Below are 18,470 nucleotides of genomic sequence, written 5' to 3'. Positions count from 1 at the left end.
TGCATGATCTAATTTGAGATTACTAAACAAGACTATAAATCACAGATTTATCAACTATAAATGTGCTGTAACTTCGAATGGAGCAGTACCAATTTATACCAAGAGATTCTCATACATAAGTAAACGGCAGGGTTGTGATAGACAAAATGAGAGCAAAATCCAATGTGGCAAAGACTGTTTGGGTTGATTTTCCTGTTTATCTACACTGAAACCAATACTGATGGTTAAGCGCCTATCAGATAGTGTTTATGTTAGCTTTAGAGGTGTCAAAACACCATGTGTCACATCTGCTCCTGCAACGTCCTCTGCTGCTCATCCTGTGTCTCCTTGACCTGCCGCCACTCCCTCAGTACTCTCTCCCTCTGTGTGTGTGATTGTGTGGGCGGAGACAGGTGTGCTGGAGTCAGAGCAGATCCCCACCAGCTGCAATCTGTTCCATAATCAAGACCTCTACAAATACTCAGTCCTGCCACTTCCACGCTGCCAGATCGTAATCTCTGCTCAGTCAGTCTTTCTAGCCGTTTGTTACTATTAGATCCTGTTGTGCCTGTTTTCCTTGCCTGATGCTGTTTTCCTCTCCGCTACAGTTCCGCCCGCTCTGACTCTGGGCCCTGTCTCCAGTTCCACGTCTCATCATCCTGCTACTTTGTTCTGGATTCCCCACTCTACTACTCCCTTTTATTCCCTTCCGGACCTGCTTACCCTGTCCCAACCCCTCTCGCTCCAGCCTCAGCCTCCGCACCTGGTTTCCAGCAACCCGCCCAAGCTTCCGCTGACCCGCACTCCATCTTCCCCCTGTGTTTCAATAAATACCTTGGTTACTTCATCCCACTCTCCTCGTCTGAGTCTGCCCTTGGGTTCCCCTTTTCCACTCTGTGTAACACTATGAAATAGTGAAATATAATTAAACAGCTAACTATAGGGTTGATAAATGTGTCAAAGACCATATTGGGTGATTAAAATGATTATATCTGATGGGAAACACATGCTGTTTGAAAAACTGCCTGTCAGATAGTATTGCTATTGGCTACATACAGTGCCTTCAGAAAATATTTACACCCCTTGACTTTTTCCACATTTTATTGTGTTACAAAGTGGGATTAAAATTGATATAATGGTCATTTTTGGTCAATTATCTACACAAAATGCTCTGTAATTTTGATAAGTGTTCACCACCCTGAGACAAAACATGTTATTCTTCTTAAAACTTTATCAAGTTGGTTGTCAATCATTATTAGAAAGCCATTTTCAAGTCTTGCCATAGATTTTCAAGTAGATTTAAGTTAAAACTGTAACTACTGTAGGCCACTCAGGAACATTTAATGTCGTCTTGATGCGGCCACCACCATGCTTGAAAATAGGAAGAGTGGTACTCAGTGCTGTGTTGGATTTGCCCCAAACATAACGCTTTGTATTCAGGACAAAAAGTTAATTTCTTTTTTCTTTCTTCTTTTTTTTTGCAGTATTACTTAAGCGCATTGTTGCAAACAGGATGCATGTTTTGGAATATTTTTATTCTGTACCGTTTGATAGTGTACCGTTTGATAGTGTATTGGCACAATATTGTTGATCCATCTTCAGTTTTCTCATATCACAACCATTAAATTCTGCAACTGTTTTAAAATTACCGTAGGACTCGTTGAAATACCTGAGCAGTTTCCTTCCTCTCTGGCAACTGAGTAAGAAAGGACTCCTGTATATTTGTAGTGACTGGGTCTATTGATACAACATCTAAAGCCTAATTAATAACTTTATCATGCTCAAATGGATATTCAGTACCCAGCTTTTTTTCGTTTTACACATCTACCAATTGGTGTCCTTCTTTGACAGGCATTGATTGAAAAACCTCCCTATTCATTGTGGTTGAATCTGTACTTGAAATTCACTGCTAGATTGAGGGACCTTACAGATAATTGTATGTGTGGGGTACAGAGATGGGGTAGTCATTCAAAAATCATGTTAAACACTATTATTACACACAGAATGGGTCCATGCAACTTATTATGTGACTTGGTAAGCGCATTTTTACTCCTGAACTTATTTAGGCTTGCCATAACAAAGGGTTTGAATACTTGACTCTCAACTTTGAATTTTATATTAACTTTGAAAAATGTGTAGAAACAAAATTCCAGTTTTACATTATGGGGTATTGGGTGTAGATCATTGACAAAATCTCAATTTCATCTATTTTAAATTCAGGCTGTAACACAACAGAATGTGGAAAAAGTCAAGGGGTGTGAATACTTTCTGAAGACACTGTAGGTCTATACACTATCAAATTATGAAATGCCATTCAACAGCTCACTATAGGGTTGATAAATGTGTCCAAAACCTTTTTGGGGTGATGTTCATGTTTATCTATAATGTGAAACCCATACTGATGGATAAAGGACCTATCAGATAGTGTTTCTGTTGGCTACAGATGTCTATACACTCTTAAATGGGAAAGGGAAAGGGGGATGCCTAGTCAATAATACACCTGAATACATTCAACTGAAACGTGTCTTCCGCATTTAATCCAACCCCTCTGAATCAAATGGTAGATATCATTCAACTGTTCTCTATGGTTGATAAATGTCTCCGAGACCATTTTGGGTGATTTTCATGTTGATCTACAAAGTGAAACCCATACAGATGGATAAATGGGCCATCAAATAGTGTTTCTGTTGGCTATAGAGGTGTCAATGCACTATCAAATGGTAAAATTCACTATGGGGTTAATACATTTGCCAATGCCCATTTGGGGGATTTTTATGACTACATGCTGATAGAAAAAGTGTCATTTTTATTCTATTCGCTAGCTAACAAGGTAGAACAGTATAATTGTTACGAACACACCCTTCTGTCCGTCCAACTATTTGAACAGCATGCTAGCCTGTCCACTTTGTTCAGATGTTGAAATTAAGTGGCCTACCTTATTTCTCAGAATGAGAACGAGTTTCCAATTCCTTACATAAATGTTTTTTATGCTTATTGCACGTTCATAAAACACAGACTAGACAGCTAGTATAACAGTATGTGGCTAAAATGCTGCTAGCGGCATAGCCACGGGAAGTTGGGGTGCTGAGGGTGCTGCAATACCCCCTGAAAAATAAGAATTACAAGAAAAATAATACACATGGTCAGCAGATGTTAATGTGAGTGTAGCGAAATGCTTGTGCTTCTAGTTCCGACTGTGCAGTAATATCTAACAAGTAATCTAACAATTCCACAACAACTACCTAATACACACAAATCTATGTAAAGGAATGGAATAACAATATATACATATAAATATATGGATGAGCAGTGACAGAGCTGCATAGGTAAGATGCAATAGACGGTATAAAATACAATATATACATATGAGATGAGTAATGCAAGATATGTAAATATTATTAAATTGGCATTATTAAAGTGACTAGTGATTCATTTATTATAGTGGCCAATGATTTCAAGTCTGTATGTAGGTAGCAGCCTATGTGTTAGTGATGGCTGTTTAACAGTCTGATGGCCTTGAGATAGAAGCTGTTTTTCAGTCACTCTGTCCCAGTTTTGATGCACCTGTACTGACCTCACCTTCTGGATGATAGCGGGGTGAACAGGCAGTGGCTCAGGTGGTTGTTGTCCTTCATGATCTTTTTGGCCTTCCTGTGACATCGGGTGCTGTAGGTGTCCTGGAGGGCAGGTAGTATGTACCCGGTGATGCGTTGGGCTGTCCGCACCACCCTCTGGAGAGCCCTGCAGTTGTGGGCAGTGCCGATGCCGTACCAGGCGGTGATACAGCCCAACATTGGAGATGAACATGAAAATAACCACAAATGGTCATTTGACACATTTATCAACCTTATAGTGAGTTGTTTAATTATATTTCAGCATTTCATGGTGTATTGACAGCTCTATAGCCAAACGAAGCACTATCTGATAGGCTCTTAACCATCCGTATGGGTTTCACATTGTAGATAAAGAGGAAAATCTACCCAATGGTCTTTGGCACATTGAATTTGGGTTTTTCATTCGATTTTGCTCTCCTGTCTTTTACAACTCTGCTGTTCACTTGTGTATGAGAACCTCTAGTGGTATAAATTGCCACTGCTGCATTACAGAATATTTAAAGCAAGATGGAAAGGAAAGAGAGGAGCTCCATCATGAGTCCAGTACATCAAGAGAGTTTTATTCTACTATAAATCAATCAATCACTACTATTATAATTTGATAATTAGTAATAGAGATAATCGGATCCTCTCTGTCCTAATCTCTGCCCCCCTGCGCCGCTCATGTTAGCTTAGCTAGCTAACTTGCTACATAGGCTACAGGGTTTGAGGCTAACTTTTTTCATCATTGTATCAGAATCGTCCCAAACTGAAGATGAACCATCCCAAATTGATTTGAATTAAAACATTTTGTTAATGTTTTGATATGCCAACATGGGTCTACTCATATGACCTAGGTCATTCAGAGTGATTTAAAATACTAATAAAAGTAGCCTACTGCCTACTACTGAAATAGATAAATGGGGCTGTCAACTGAGCCAGAAATGCACGTACAAAAAATTAAAATAGCCTAATTTTAATGAGACTTTTAATTAGGAGTAATATCAGGACTCTTGACCAGAGAAACGACTGCACATTTCATGGAGGCTCGTCACAACATCAGCTCTCTGAGATACATTCACATTATCACACATTACATATCAAACATGTTAAGCCTCCAAGAAAGGGGAGATAGAACCTAATAATCTATTAATCTATCAGATGGGGCCACAGTGTCTCCTGACCCCTCCTGTCTTAGCCTCCAGTATTTATGCTGCAGTAGTTTATGTGTCGGGGGGCTAGGGTCAGTTTGTTATATCTGGAGTACTTTTACTGTCTTATCCGGTGTCCTGTGTTAATTTAAGTATGCTCTCTCTAATTCTCTCTTTCTTTCTCTCTCTCGGAGGACCTGAGCCCTAGGACCATGCCTCAGGACTACCTGGCATGATGACTCCTTGCTGTCCCCAGTCCACCTGGCCGTGCTGCTGCTCCAGTTTCAACTGTTCTGCCTGCGGCTTTGGCATCCTGACCTGTTCACCGGACGTGCTACCTGTCCCAGACCTGCTGTTTTCAACTCTTTAGAGACAGCAGGAGTGGTAGAGATACTCTTAATGATCGGCTATGAAAAGCCAACTGACATTTACTCCTGAGGTGCTGACTTGCTGCACCCTCGACAACTACTGTGATTATTATTATTTGACCATGCTGGTCATTTATGAACATTTGAACATCTTGGCCATGTTCTGTTATAATCTCCACCCGGCACAGCCAGAAGAGGACTGGCCACCCCTCATAGCCTGGTTCCTCTCTAGGTTTCTTCCTAGGTTTTGGCCTTTCATGGGAGTCTTTCCTAGCCACCGTGCTTCTGCACCTGCATTGCTTGTTGTTTGGGGTTTTAGGCTGGGTTTCTGTACAGCACTTTGAGATATCAGCTGATGTATGAAGGGCTATATAAATACATTTGATTTGATTTGATTTTCCGGTAAGATCAATTCGCAAGAGGCTAAATGCAAGGAATATTATGAAAACACAGAGAGACTAAATATACATTATTTCAATGTTTTGGGGGGGAAGCCAGGCTTCCCTTGGCATCCATGAATACACGCCACTGTTGTTACGTTGATTTATCTTGCCATCTAGGTCTCCACTTGGTTATTTTGCACATATGTATACGTTAGATTATCTGTGCCCATCTCAATGACTTCAAATGATTAGAGGCACACAAGTTGTTTTTGAAATAGGTCACTGTAATTATGTCTACAGCCATCGTGTGTCCTGTGTATAAAGCGTAAATCATAGTCCACAGATGCTAGCTAGGACGGGACAGTCCGCAGGCTCATTGTGACATAGCAACACGTCTCTGAGACCACCATCCACTGGGAACACACAGGCCTCCCCACAATTCCCAACCAACGTGTCTCCGGTACTCGTCCTCTATTAATTTGAATGTGTTGACAGTTGGAGAAATTTCTTGAGCTGCGCTAAGAATTATATTATATGAAAGCCAATAGTCCAATATTCTACAAAACCGCTGTGCGTACTGTACACGTTTTGGACTATGATAAATGGGCGGGTATTCCAACAGTTTCCAACTCAATCTTTTTTACTGTTGCCTACGTTTTAACTCTGATCGATTTGTACGTATACAATCCTTTATGACAATATGTACCTCTGTCATTAATTATAATTGACTATACGCAAAAGTGAATTGAATCAGAGAGGAAGAGACGAAGTGAGAGGCGTAACTCAACCCAAAATCTGTCTTCTCCAGCAGGTGGCATGTATTTATTTTGTATCCCCAGGACGACAGGACGACCTTAATTTCGAACTCTGGCTACATAGGCTACCCAGAGAGAAAGCACATATTTCCCTCTCTCTGACTGTTGGATGATCATTTATCAGTTTCTCTTCCTTGCTGTGTTGGCTCTAGTAATGATTGGTAAGAGTGGGGGGACGGTCAGGATACAGCGAACGCGGAAAACTAGAATTATGAGGGACTAGTATATAGCTAGCTAGTGCTAGTTAATTAAATTGTTGTTCTCACATCCTTTGTGATGACTGCCTGCTGAGGCGTCTTTCAACACCAACGACTGTGTCAACACACGCACACCCCGAGCCTTTCTCTCCCTCCCTACCACTCACTGATTCACTCACTCACCCAGCAGCAGTCTGCCTCACTCCCTGATCGTCAGCAGTAGCAGGTCACAGTGAAATTATCATTTTTTTAAAGAGAAATGCCATGGTGGCCACAATGCAATTTAGAAGTACCGCAACATCGTTTTCAAAGTTGCACAATTTGCAGAAAAACTGGACATTGCGACCCTGGGCTAACCTGTCACTCCAAAACCAGTTGACAAATAGAAGCACATCATCTTAGGCTCCCTCTTAACCCTGCCTACATGGAATGAATGCAGCAAAACGTTGCAACCACAAAAAAAGGTAGGGAAAGCAAAGGGCAGGGTAATGTAACCAAAGATTGCAGGCGAAGAGGGAAGCGTTTCAATGCAAACGCACTATCATTGAAAAGGTTTCACAGAAATTTTGGGGGGGGGTTTCATTTGTTCTTTATTTTCCAAATTATTTCCTTGCAATTGTATTTATTTTGCTCTCTTTTGGATTAATGTTCAGGTTTGCTTGATATTAAAGGCACAAAAGTAATTCCATAGACTATTCGCTAGAGCCCTGCACGGGCATGTATTTTAAGCCCGGGACCTACCTATGCCGGCGACATTCAGGCCCTACCCTAACCAGGCCCGATTGTTTCTGCCAAATTTAATGACCTGCCTGACCCTGCCCTAACTTCCTCCATTAGTAAATCCATTAGCTGCTCCTGTCTGTCACTCGCTCCCTGAGCGCTGCTCACTCTGCATGCTCTCTGCTCTGAAACTGTGAGTATCCATAGCAACGGCTCTACTTGGGCTGCTCTGCTCAGTGAAAAGACGTGAGAGAGCAGTCAGCAGCTGTTAGCTACTTTTCATCAATCTAAACTCTCCTGTCTTATATTTGACGAGGTTAAAGCACTTCTGATACCATGTTATGGTTTTAGTCAGCTGTGAATGTAATGCTCAGCAGAACACGAGCTTCAAAATATTAATGATCATTTTATGGTTACCCAAGCCCTGCCCGTACCCTAGTTATTGATGAAAAAACAGGCCCTACCCAACCCTAACTCGTTGTATAATGTTTGGGCCTGTCGGGCTTGGGTCGGGTATCAGAGCTCTTCTACATAGGGGAACATGGTCAAACAAAAACTCAGTCGGGGTCTCAACTTACTGTTAAGAGTTAGAAAAGTAGAATACACAAGGTTCCATTTAGAAATGTAGATTTCTAGGTAAGTTAGTCCAGCCAGCTATCTAAACCTTGTAGTAATCATCACCAAATTACCATCCGGGCGCACAGGGCATGTGCTCAGGGGCCCTGACCTCCAAGGGCCTTTTGTTAGTCACTGTTACTCAGATAGAAGTTGAACATGGCATAAGTTGTGATAAAATGTGAAGATTTGCAGGAAATCAGCTTTAAAACTGCAAAAAGGCTAAAGGTGGCACTGACAATAGGCCTGTAAGAAAAGCTTGTAACCTAGGATAAAAGGACTCCAGTCACATGCAAGTTACAAGCTGTTGCTAGGGGAAAATTACAAACTTCTCTGAGAGGTATGAAAAGGGTTACTTGTGCAAAGCATGGAAGGGTTAGGCCTATGCTACGTTGCTAAGTGGCAGATGTATGTCCTGTCACAACAGCTTTGATTATGAATTTGCTCAATATTTGTGAAGCATCTATGTTGGTATTTCAAAGGGTTTATAAAGGCTTCAATCATGGAGATATTTTGTACTAATTAAATACGTTATAATTGTCTTATGTGTCACAACCATAGAGATCACTATTACTAGTTTTTTACTAGTAGTATTCTAATTCCTAATTCTATGGTCTGAACATCAAAGTGGCGCTATTGTTTGTATGGTCAGACAATAATCACTAGATGGCGCCAACAGACAAATTACTAGGCCTATATACACTACATGACCAAAAGTATGTGGACGACCTACTCGTCGAACATTTCATTAAAAAATCATCGGCATTAATATAGATTTGCTCCCTCTTTGCTGCTATAACAGCCTCCACATTTCTGCGAAGGCTTTCCACTAGATGTTGGAACATTGCTGCGGGGACTTGCTTCCATTGAGCCACACGAGCATTAGTGAGGTCAGGCACTGATGTTGGGCGATTAGGCCTGGCTAGCAGTCGGCATTCTAATTCATCCCAAAGGTTTTCGACGGGGTTGAGGTCAGGGCTCTGTGCAGGCCAGTCAAGTTCTTCCACACCGATCTCAACAAACAATTTCTGTATGGACCTCGCTTTGTGCACGAGGGGCGTTGTCATGTACACTACGTCGTCATTGTAAATAAGAATGTGTTCTTAACGGACCTGCCTAGTTAAGTAAAGGTTAAATAAATAAACAGTCATGCTGAAACAGAAAAGGGCCTTCCCCAAACTGTTGCCACAAAGTTGGAAGCACTGAATTGTCTAGAATGTCATTGTATGCTGTAGCGTTAAGATTTTCCTTCACTGGAACTAAGGAGCCTAGCCCGGAACATGAAAAACTGCCCCAGACTATTATTTCTCCTCCACCAAACATTACCGTTGGCACTATGCATTGGGGCAGATAGCGTTCTCCTGGCATTCGCCAAACCCAGATTCCTCCTTCAGACTGGCAGATGGTGAAGCGTGATTCATCACTCCAGAGAATGCGTTTCCACTGCTCCAGAGTCCAATTGTGGCGAGCTTTATACCACTCCAGCCAACGCTTGGCATTGCGCATGGTAAACTTAGACTTGTGTGCAGCTGCTCGGCCATGGAAACCCATTTCATGAAGCTCCCGATGAACAGTTCTTGTGCTGAAGTTGCTTCCAGAGGCAGTTTGGAACTCGGTAGTGAGTGTTGCAACCGACGACAGACGATTTTTACACATTTCGGCAGTACCGTTCCGTGAGCTTGTGTGGCCTACCACTTTACAGCTGAGCCGTTGTTGCACTTAGAAGTATCCATTTCACAGTAACAGGACATACAGTTGACCGAGGCAGCTCTAGCAAGGCAGAGATTTGACGAACTGACTTGTTGGAAAGGTGGCATCATGTGACAATGCCACGTTAAAAGTCACTGAGCTTTTCAGGAAGACCATTCTACTGCCTATGTTTGTATGTGGAGATTGCATGGCTATGTGCTCGATTTTATACACCTGTCAGCAACGGGAGTGGCTGAAATAGCCGAATCCACTAATTTGAAGGGGTGTCCACACACTTTTGTATATATAGTGTATAATAGAGGTAGGCTATTAAACGTTTTTTATAGTCAAGACCTATAACTTGACTTTCTCATAATGGTGCCTTGTCAAATGTCCGTAAATTGGCAAAGGCTTTGGCAGAGTCAATCACAATTTGTAACTCCATCACAATATATCCATCCAAACCATACTCAACATTTAAATAATCTGTGGAATCATTTTAGGCGTTCTTTGATTTTTAAACCCTGTCTGTGTGAATGTGTGGCTTATTTGGGATGCTCCGTCTACTATTCACATGACAACCATATAGCCTAGAGTAGCCTATAGTTGCAAAAAAAAACTAATTAAGCTTAAAAAGCATGTGCTTTTGGATAGGAATTGGGAAGATACAGTTGATAAACCCTACAGCTTGAACGCTGGCCCTTTAAATCCACCTGTTGGGGCGCCAGACTCTGCGCCTTCGGTGTGGTGGAGCTATAGGTTAACTGTGGTTTGAAGACGCTGTTTATTATGCCTAGTGCCAGGATTGTTGGGGAGATACCATCACATAGTAGCCGACAAGATTCTCTTTAGTCACTGTATGGATAACATTTACCTGTCAAAAGCAGTATTCCTATTCTGGATGCTTTTGTGCATAATTTGGATCTCTTGATATCAATTTCAAGACATCGCTTGGACTTTGCTATTGTGTAACAATGTCTGTCCGTTTTCACCATATCGAGTCCACTGGTCTAATTTCCAATTAAAACATTTGGCGGCAACACGTTTGGACTTCAAAGTGAGACCGCGGACGTTGGACGTTCTGCAACAATTTGTTGCAACATTCAGGGCAAAGTGATGGTGTCGTTATCACTTCGGTTTGCCATGGCAACATAATCCTTTAAAAAAAATAATTCAGCCGAGTTCTCTTTTGGGTGATATTTCTCGTGGTGTTCAATTATGTTCACTTTCGCTGCCTTCTGCTATATGCTGTCGCTGGTCCTCTGTGCTTCTCTGATCTTCTTTGCGATATGGCATGTAAGTGGAGTTTTTATTGCTATATAATTATGGTTTGTGTTATGAGTTTAAAAAAATACATTCACAGCCTTTTTGGGGATTTTGAATGGTTATGGATAATATTGCGTAATAGTGCGTAGGCTAATGTATGTATTTACCTGCTCACATCCCCAGTGCCTTGCTCAAGATAATCAATACGTATTTTGATGTTTCGAAAGGTGCAGTTTCAATGCCCAACCTTCCTTTGTAAACCCACCAGCTCTAACGGGCAGGGGGAAGAAAATCCCAAAATTGACAGGTGTGCACCCATATCTCGGACGTTCAGCCCAACACATAATTCTTTGCTTGCATTTTCACTGAATTCTACTACATGACGGTCATATCGGTTTTATATTGTTATTGCAAATTTTGTTAAATATAGTTTTATCAAAAGGTTTTACAATAATTAGCTTGACTCGGGCATTACGCACCGCTCTGGAATTTTGGGGAAATCTGTTGGAGACGTTGGACACGCTGTTCTAGCCCACTGAGACACATTCCCTCCCTCATATTTGTATCTGTTTGTTATTGTCTTTGTTAAAATCCCTGCAATACAGAAACTCCAATATGAATGCATTACAAAATTTTAATAATCGAAATATTTACTCTCAAAGCCTTCGCGCCCTCCTGCGGCGTTTTATGTGACGGCAGATTTGGGTCAGGTCGCAATGCCCTTGGCCCCCGTCGTGCCTTTGCATAGCAACAGACCTGAGATTGAAGAGCTTCAGGTGTTCTACTGAGCCCCAGCAATTACAGGAGGAGGCATGGCATCTGTCTGTCTGTCAGGCCCGTGTAGGACTACAGAGCAGTGGACAAATCCCATCTAGCATATAATGAGACTGCAACTCACGATTTGAAGAACACATTACAGTTATACAGCTTATACCTAGAACATTATTCTCCCACATAGCTGTTTTCATTGTGTTTATATCACTATTATATACTGTATTGTGGTAATTTAACACAGTGTTATCCGAAACGACTTTACAACTCATAAACATTTCAATGTATTCTGGCCATGCGGGAATCAGACCCACAAACGTGGTCTCTTAAAGCACCATGTTCCAAACCAAACTGAGACATATGGGAACCACAATGGTTATGATGGCAGGGTGTAGATATCTCTAGCAGCCTGATTCTCATTCACAAACACGGGCATAAGCTACAGACAAAGCTACAGTATTCACTGCACAGTAAGTGAGCATAATGGGAATAGCCTGTTATGCAGTCTACTATCACATTTATAGAACAAAAAGGTTTTAAATGACCAGCCCTTTTCACATAACAGCATGGCTGTCATCTAGACACCATCTAAGTGATTGCAATACATGGTCCCATGCAGTTTGACAGTGAAATGTGCCCCTACGTGCTACAGTGAGAAACAATATTTTTTAACTGTCTGTCATCTAATTGTCCTGCCCATTATCTTATCCCTCTACTTGACAGATTTACTATAGTTCTGCTTGTTTTTAAGTGGACCTGACAGGTTTAACATGGCCTACACATCCTCCTCTCTCCTCTCCTGACATGCTCTAAACTCCTCTGTCTGAGCTCTCATATTTACAGAGGGAAAGGTACTCAGAAGGAAGGACGTTTGGAATATCAGGACATGTCTTGTCGTTAATCACTGCCTGTTAACAAGCAGCCTCATCTCTCACAGGGCATGTACTATACTGGGGGATGACTGATGAGAACCCTGTCAGACACGACGTTGACTGATGTCTATGATTTGTTGAGATGTCGTGTCCAAGAAACCATCATTTCAGTCTCAGTGATGACGCTTCTTCACAAGTCCAGACCACACATAACATTTTTATGTTAGTGCCAAAGACAAGCTGACGTTCAGTCGTCAAGTTCTTTGAATGATCTGAAACCCTTGACTCTATGTACTTTAACGTGTTGTAACGGATGCACTTTGATGAATCCTAATCGATTAATTCATGGCAAACTAGCTCAAGGTTGATCAACGCTCCTACAAGTCACTCCTCACTGGTTAGTTAGCTAGGTTCTGTCCAGATTGAAATATCATTAGTCAATCATGTAATCCCAGTTACACCATCACTACTGGGACTGCCTGTAACAGAATAGAGGGTATTTTAATTAACATACTAGGTTAACTGTGTTCTCCTAAACTCCACACTGCTCCGAAACGCACAGACACAAAATGGTTGAGATGATTTCCCTCTGTGTACCAGAGCCCCTAATGTAGAGCTGGGTGACAATAAACCGAAAATGATTGATCCCAATAATTTATCGAGGACAATTTACTGATATCGATAATAACGATAAGTAACCTTTACTAGAATGTGAAGTTTGAAATGAAATGGGCCAACAATAGCCACAACATGGTAGTAGTAGTAGTAGTAGTAGTAGTAGTAGTAGTAGTAGTTTTAAGAGTGGTATAAAAAAGTAAATTATGCACATTAATGTTATAAACGTATCGTTCAATTGATTGTTATCATGATTATTCAGTCAATTTATTTTTGTCCATGTCACCCAGGTCTGTCATGATGTATTATGAGTGTCCATTAACAGGTCCATGTGAACGGCTCTTGTGGAACCAGTAAATTATGGGAGATCCCCCACCCCGTACCCATATGATGTGTTAAGCCCCATTGGCAAAGAGGGCATACGTTAAATTAACATCATTCAATCTCATGGTGGCCATATGTTGTTTTTGTTTTTCTGACATTTAATGGATGCCGGTTAGTAAGCGTAGGTGGGAACTGTGAAGGAGTCATATGTATTAGTGGTTTCCCTCCTGCTGATTCAATGTGTGCCTCATACTGGAGCCTCTAGCAAGTACAGGACATTCACAAGTCTAACGAACCCTCACACTGACTCCTCCACTCAATGCTACTGGCCTCTGAGCATGGTGTTACGTGGGAAGGACATATTGCTTATCATTTCAATCTATGTGCAGTATAATAACATTTATCTTAATCTTGCAGGCTGTAAGTGTACAAAACATTAGGGTCATTCTCATGAAACCATTAAAAACCATGGCAGTAATGATTTTAAATAAAAAACATGTCATTTAGTAATGTAACAACATATTATAATAAAGATTATAGTGTTCTCTACCTTGCACAAACAGTCATTTCAATTTAGGAATGAATTATTTTTGCATTTTATTGTATTTTCTAATGAAATTCTCATTACCGCAACGCATCCAGCTCAGTCTGAAGTCGGAAGTTTACATACACCTTAGCCAAATACATTTAAACTCAGTTTTTCACAATTCCTGACATTTAATCCTAGTAAAAAGTCCCTGTCTTAGGTCAGTTAGGATCACCACTTTATTTTAAGAATGTGAAATATCAGAATAATAGTAGAGAGAATTATTTATTTAAGCTTTTATTTATTTCATCACATTGCCAGTAGGTCAGATGTTTATATACACTCAATTAGTATTTGGTAGCATTGCCTTTAAATTGTTTAACTTGGGTCAAACGTTTCGGGTAGCCTTCCACAAGCTTCCCACAATAAGTTGGGTGAATTTTGGCCCATTCCTCCTGACAGAGCTAGTGTAACTGAGTCAGGTTTGTAGGCCTCCTTGCTCGCACACGCTTTTTCAGTTCTGCTCACAGATTTTCTATGGGACTGAGGTCAGGGCTTTGTGATGACCACTCCAATACCTTGACTTTGTTGTCCTTAACCCATTTTGCCACAACTTTGGAAGCATGCTTGGGGTCATTGTCCATTTGAAAGACCCATTTGAGACCAAGCTTTAACTTCCTGACTGATGTCTTGAGATGTTGCTTCAATATATCCACATAATTTTCCTGCCTCATGATGCCATCTATTCTTTGAAGTGCACCAGTCCCTCCTGCAGCAAAGCACCCCCACATCATGATGCTGCCACCCCCGTGCTTCACGGTTGGGATGGTGTTCTTCGGCTTGCAAGCCTCCCCCTTATTCCTTCAAACATAACGATGGTCATTATGGCCAACAGTTCTATTTTTGTTTCATCAGACCAGTACCATGGTGTTTATACTTGCATACTATTATTTGTACAGATTTATGTGGTAACTTCTGGCGTTTGGAAATTGCTCCCAAGGATGAACCAGACATGTGGAGGTCTACAATTTTTTTTCTGAAGTCTTGGCTGATATATTTAGATTTTTCCATGATGTCAAGGAAAGAGGCACTGAGTTGAAGGTAGGCCTTGAAATACATCCACAGGTACACATCCAATTGACTCAAATTATGTCAATTAGCCTATCAGAAGCTTCTAAAGCAATGACATCATTTTCTGTAATTTTCCAAGCTGTTTAAAGGCACAGTCAACTTAGTGTATGTAAACTTCTGACCCACTGGAATTGTGATGCAGTGAAATATAAGTGAAATAATCTGTCTGTAAATAATTGTTGGAAAAATTACTTGTGTCATGAACAAAGTAGATGTCCTAATCGACTTGCCAAAACTATAGTTTGTTAACAAGACATTTGTGGAGTGGTTGAAAAATGAGTTTTAATGACTCCAACCTAAGTTTATGTAAACTTCCGACTTCAACTGTATGAAATAGTTATAATCATGAAACCCATTTAAACGTGTATGATGTGAGAATATACAGTACCAGTCAAAAGTTTGGACACATACTCATTCAAGGGTTTTCTTTATTTTTACTATTTTCTCCATTGTAGAATAATAGTGAAGATATCATAACTATGAAATAACACCTATGGAATCATGTAGTAACCACAAAAGTGTTTAAAAAAATCTAAATATATTTTATATTTTAGATTCTTCAAAGTAGCCACCCTTTGCACACTCTTGGCATTCTCTCAACCTGGAATGCTTTTCCAACTGTCGTGAAGGAATTTCCATATGCTGAGCACCTGTTGGCTGCTTTACCTTCACTCTGCGGTCCAACTCATCCCAAATCATCTCTTGGGTTTAGGTCAGGAGATTGTGGCCAGGCTGCAATCTGAGGTGCAGTTAACTCTAATAAACGTATCGTCTGTAGCAGAGAACTCTGTGTCTTCCTTTCCGGTGACGGTCCTCATGAGAGCCAGTTTCATTATAGCGCTTGATGGTTTTTGCAACTGGACTTGTAGAATCTTTCAAAGTTCTTGAAAATGTCCAGATTGACTGACCTTCATGTCTTAAAGTAATGATGGGCAGTCGTCTCTCTTTCTCTTTGAGCTGTTCTTGACATAATATGGACTTGGTCTTTTACCAAATAGGGCTATCTTTTGTATACCACCCCTATCTTGTCACAACACGACTGATTGGCTCAAACACATTAAGAAGTAAAGAAATTCCACAAATGAACTTTAAACAAGGCACACTTATTAATTGATATACATTCCAGGTGACTACCTCACGATGCTGGTTGATAGACTGCCATGAGTGTGCAAAACTATCATCAAGGCAAAGGGTGTCTACTTTGAAGAATCACAAATATAAAATATATTTGGATTTAACACTTATTTGGTTGCTAAATGATTCCATGTGTGTTATTTCATAGTTTTGATTTCTTCACTATTGTTCTACAATGTAGAAAATAGTCAAAATAAAGAATGAATGGACAATACAGTTTTATTCGATTTTATTTTTCTGGCAAAAGGAGGTAGGGATTTTGTTATTCTGATCTGGGGGAAAGAACAACATTGCCATGCTGGTCTTTGGAGATATACTGTAGGCCTACACAGATTTGAGCATGTTTAATAAGGCCAGTCAATCATGAGGAAGCTGAACCATCCCTCCCCACATATGGCACCATGTCATTTAAATCATTTTGGATAGAAAGCTTCAGTAAACGCAAAATAAATCAAAACACAGTATAAAGTCCATTCCCCTCAGGTAGCACTGCTACTGCTACCGGCTGCCACTTCAAAAAGAGCAGCAATCCCCAAATGGGCAATCTCCACTCACCGAGGAAACGTTTGTGAGGCTTCCAAGTGGTTGCACTGGGCACATGTCACACATGTAGAGCATCAGCCTGCAGTGACTGTGTGCAGTCCAGAACAGATCTTTCAGTCCATGATTACCTTTCCAGTTTTAGAGATGTACTGCACCCAGTCATCAAACCGTTTTAATTGTATTCTGCTCAGGGTTGATTAAAAATGTACCTTGAGAAAATGAACCCATCTCAAGCGGGTTTAAAATCCTCCTGAATAAGTAGCCATAGCTGCTTAATATTATGAACACGAAACTTGTAGTCTTTGCATCGGAATTGATGTTCTCTGCCTCATGTTTGAGGTGTTATTTTGAATGTATTTTTTTTCTATATGAGTGCCTCAAGCAGTATGGCAGTGCCATAAGGTAGGGGACGTGTTCAAAGAGGTCCAGGGTCTCCCACAAACAAGCAGATAACAACAGTTGAGTTGCCAGTCAACCATAGTCTGTGGCCAGTCATGCTCATGAATGGATGTAACGTACACATACACCTGATGTCAACTGTGTGCATCCAAGATGTCTCCTCATATGACGAGAATGATAAGCATGAATACTGTATATGGTGTGTATTTACAGAATATTTCATCCTCTCATCACTAGGGCTGTGGCGGTCACAACATTTTGTCAGCTGGTGATTGTCAAGCAAATAACTGTCGGTCTCACGGTAATTGACCTTTAATTAAGATAAACACATTTAGCATCTCTTGGCTTCCACACATTTTAAAAAGTCAAATACATCCATGTAATATAGCCTACACCTTCACAATACATCCATTATTTAATTTAGACAGGTCTAAACAAACATGATATGAAGAAATTGTAGTGTATTTCAGAAGAAAATAATAGCATACTCTGAGTTGTCCTTATGTTAGTGTAACGGATGTGAAATGGCTAGCTAGTTAGCGGTGGTGCGCGCTAATAGCGTTTCAATCGGTAACGTCACTCGCTCTGAGACATTGAAGTAGTGGTTCCCCTTGCTCTGCAAGGGCCGTGACTTTTGTGGAGTGATGGGCAACGATGCTTCGAGGGTGACTGTTGACGTGTGCAGAGCAACCCTGGTTCGCTCCCAGGTCGGGGCGAGGGGATGGACGTAAAGTCTATACTGTTACATTGATGCTGTTGACCTGGATCACTGGTTTCTGCGGAAAAGGAGGAGGTCAAAAGGGGGGTGAGTGTAACGGATGTGAAATGGTGCGCGCTAATAGCATTTCAATCGGTGACGTCACTTGCTCTGAGACCTTGAAGTAGTGTTTCCCCTTGCTCTGCAAGAGCTGTGGCTTTTGTGGAGCAATGCTTCGAGGGTGACTGTTGGTGTGTGCAGAGGGTCCCTAGTTCGAGCCCAGGTATGGGCGAGGGGACGGACTAAAGTTATACTGTTTCATTAGGTCCTTATGTTAGGTCCTGATATCTGTAAGCCAAATGGCTGTGGGCTACACTAGTTAATTTAGCAGACAAGATTTGCTTATAATTCCGTGGCATTATTGACCTAGCGTCGTCCGGGTTAGGGAGGGCTTGGTCGGTAGGGATGTCCTTGTCTCATCGCGCACCAGCGACTCCTGTGGCGGGCCGGGCGCAGAGCGCGCTAACCAAGGTTGCCAGGTGCACGGTGTTTCCTCCGGCACATTGGTGCGGCTGGCTTCCGGGTTGGATGCTAAGTGTTGTGTTAAGAAGCAGTGCGGCTAGGTTGTGTTGTGTATCGGAGGACGCATGACTTTCAACCTTCGTCTCTCCCGAGCCCGTAC

The 18,470-nt window shown here is 41.3% G+C and overlaps 1 protein-coding gene across 3 annotated transcripts in view; it reads left to right on the top strand.

Moving 5' to 3' along the window:
• The first annotated feature begins 10,245 nt into the window (after positions 1–10,245).
• Positions 10,246–18,470, top strand: part of LOC110522284 (protein cornichon homolog 3) — a 45,033-nt gene continuing 36,808 nt past the window's right edge. For all 3 annotated transcript variants that reach the window (XM_021600549.3, XM_090232900.1, XM_090232901.1), the window contains exon 1: positions 10,246–10,806. In XM_021600549.3, the coding sequence (XP_021456224.1) occupies positions 10,729–10,806 (78 nt within the window). In that variant the 5' untranslated portion in view covers positions 10,246–10,728. The remainder of the gene's footprint in view (positions 10,807–18,470) is intronic.

Source organism: Oncorhynchus mykiss, chromosome 4 (assembly GCF_057628025.1).
Source record: "Oncorhynchus mykiss isolate SJ-2025 chromosome 4, ASM5762802v1, whole genome shotgun sequence".
NCBI classification, from domain to species: Eukaryota; Metazoa; Chordata; class Actinopteri; order Salmoniformes; family Salmonidae; genus Oncorhynchus; species Oncorhynchus mykiss.
The sequence above is the reverse complement of the archived record's forward strand: the minus strand, read 5'-3'. Positions and strand labels throughout refer to the sequence as shown.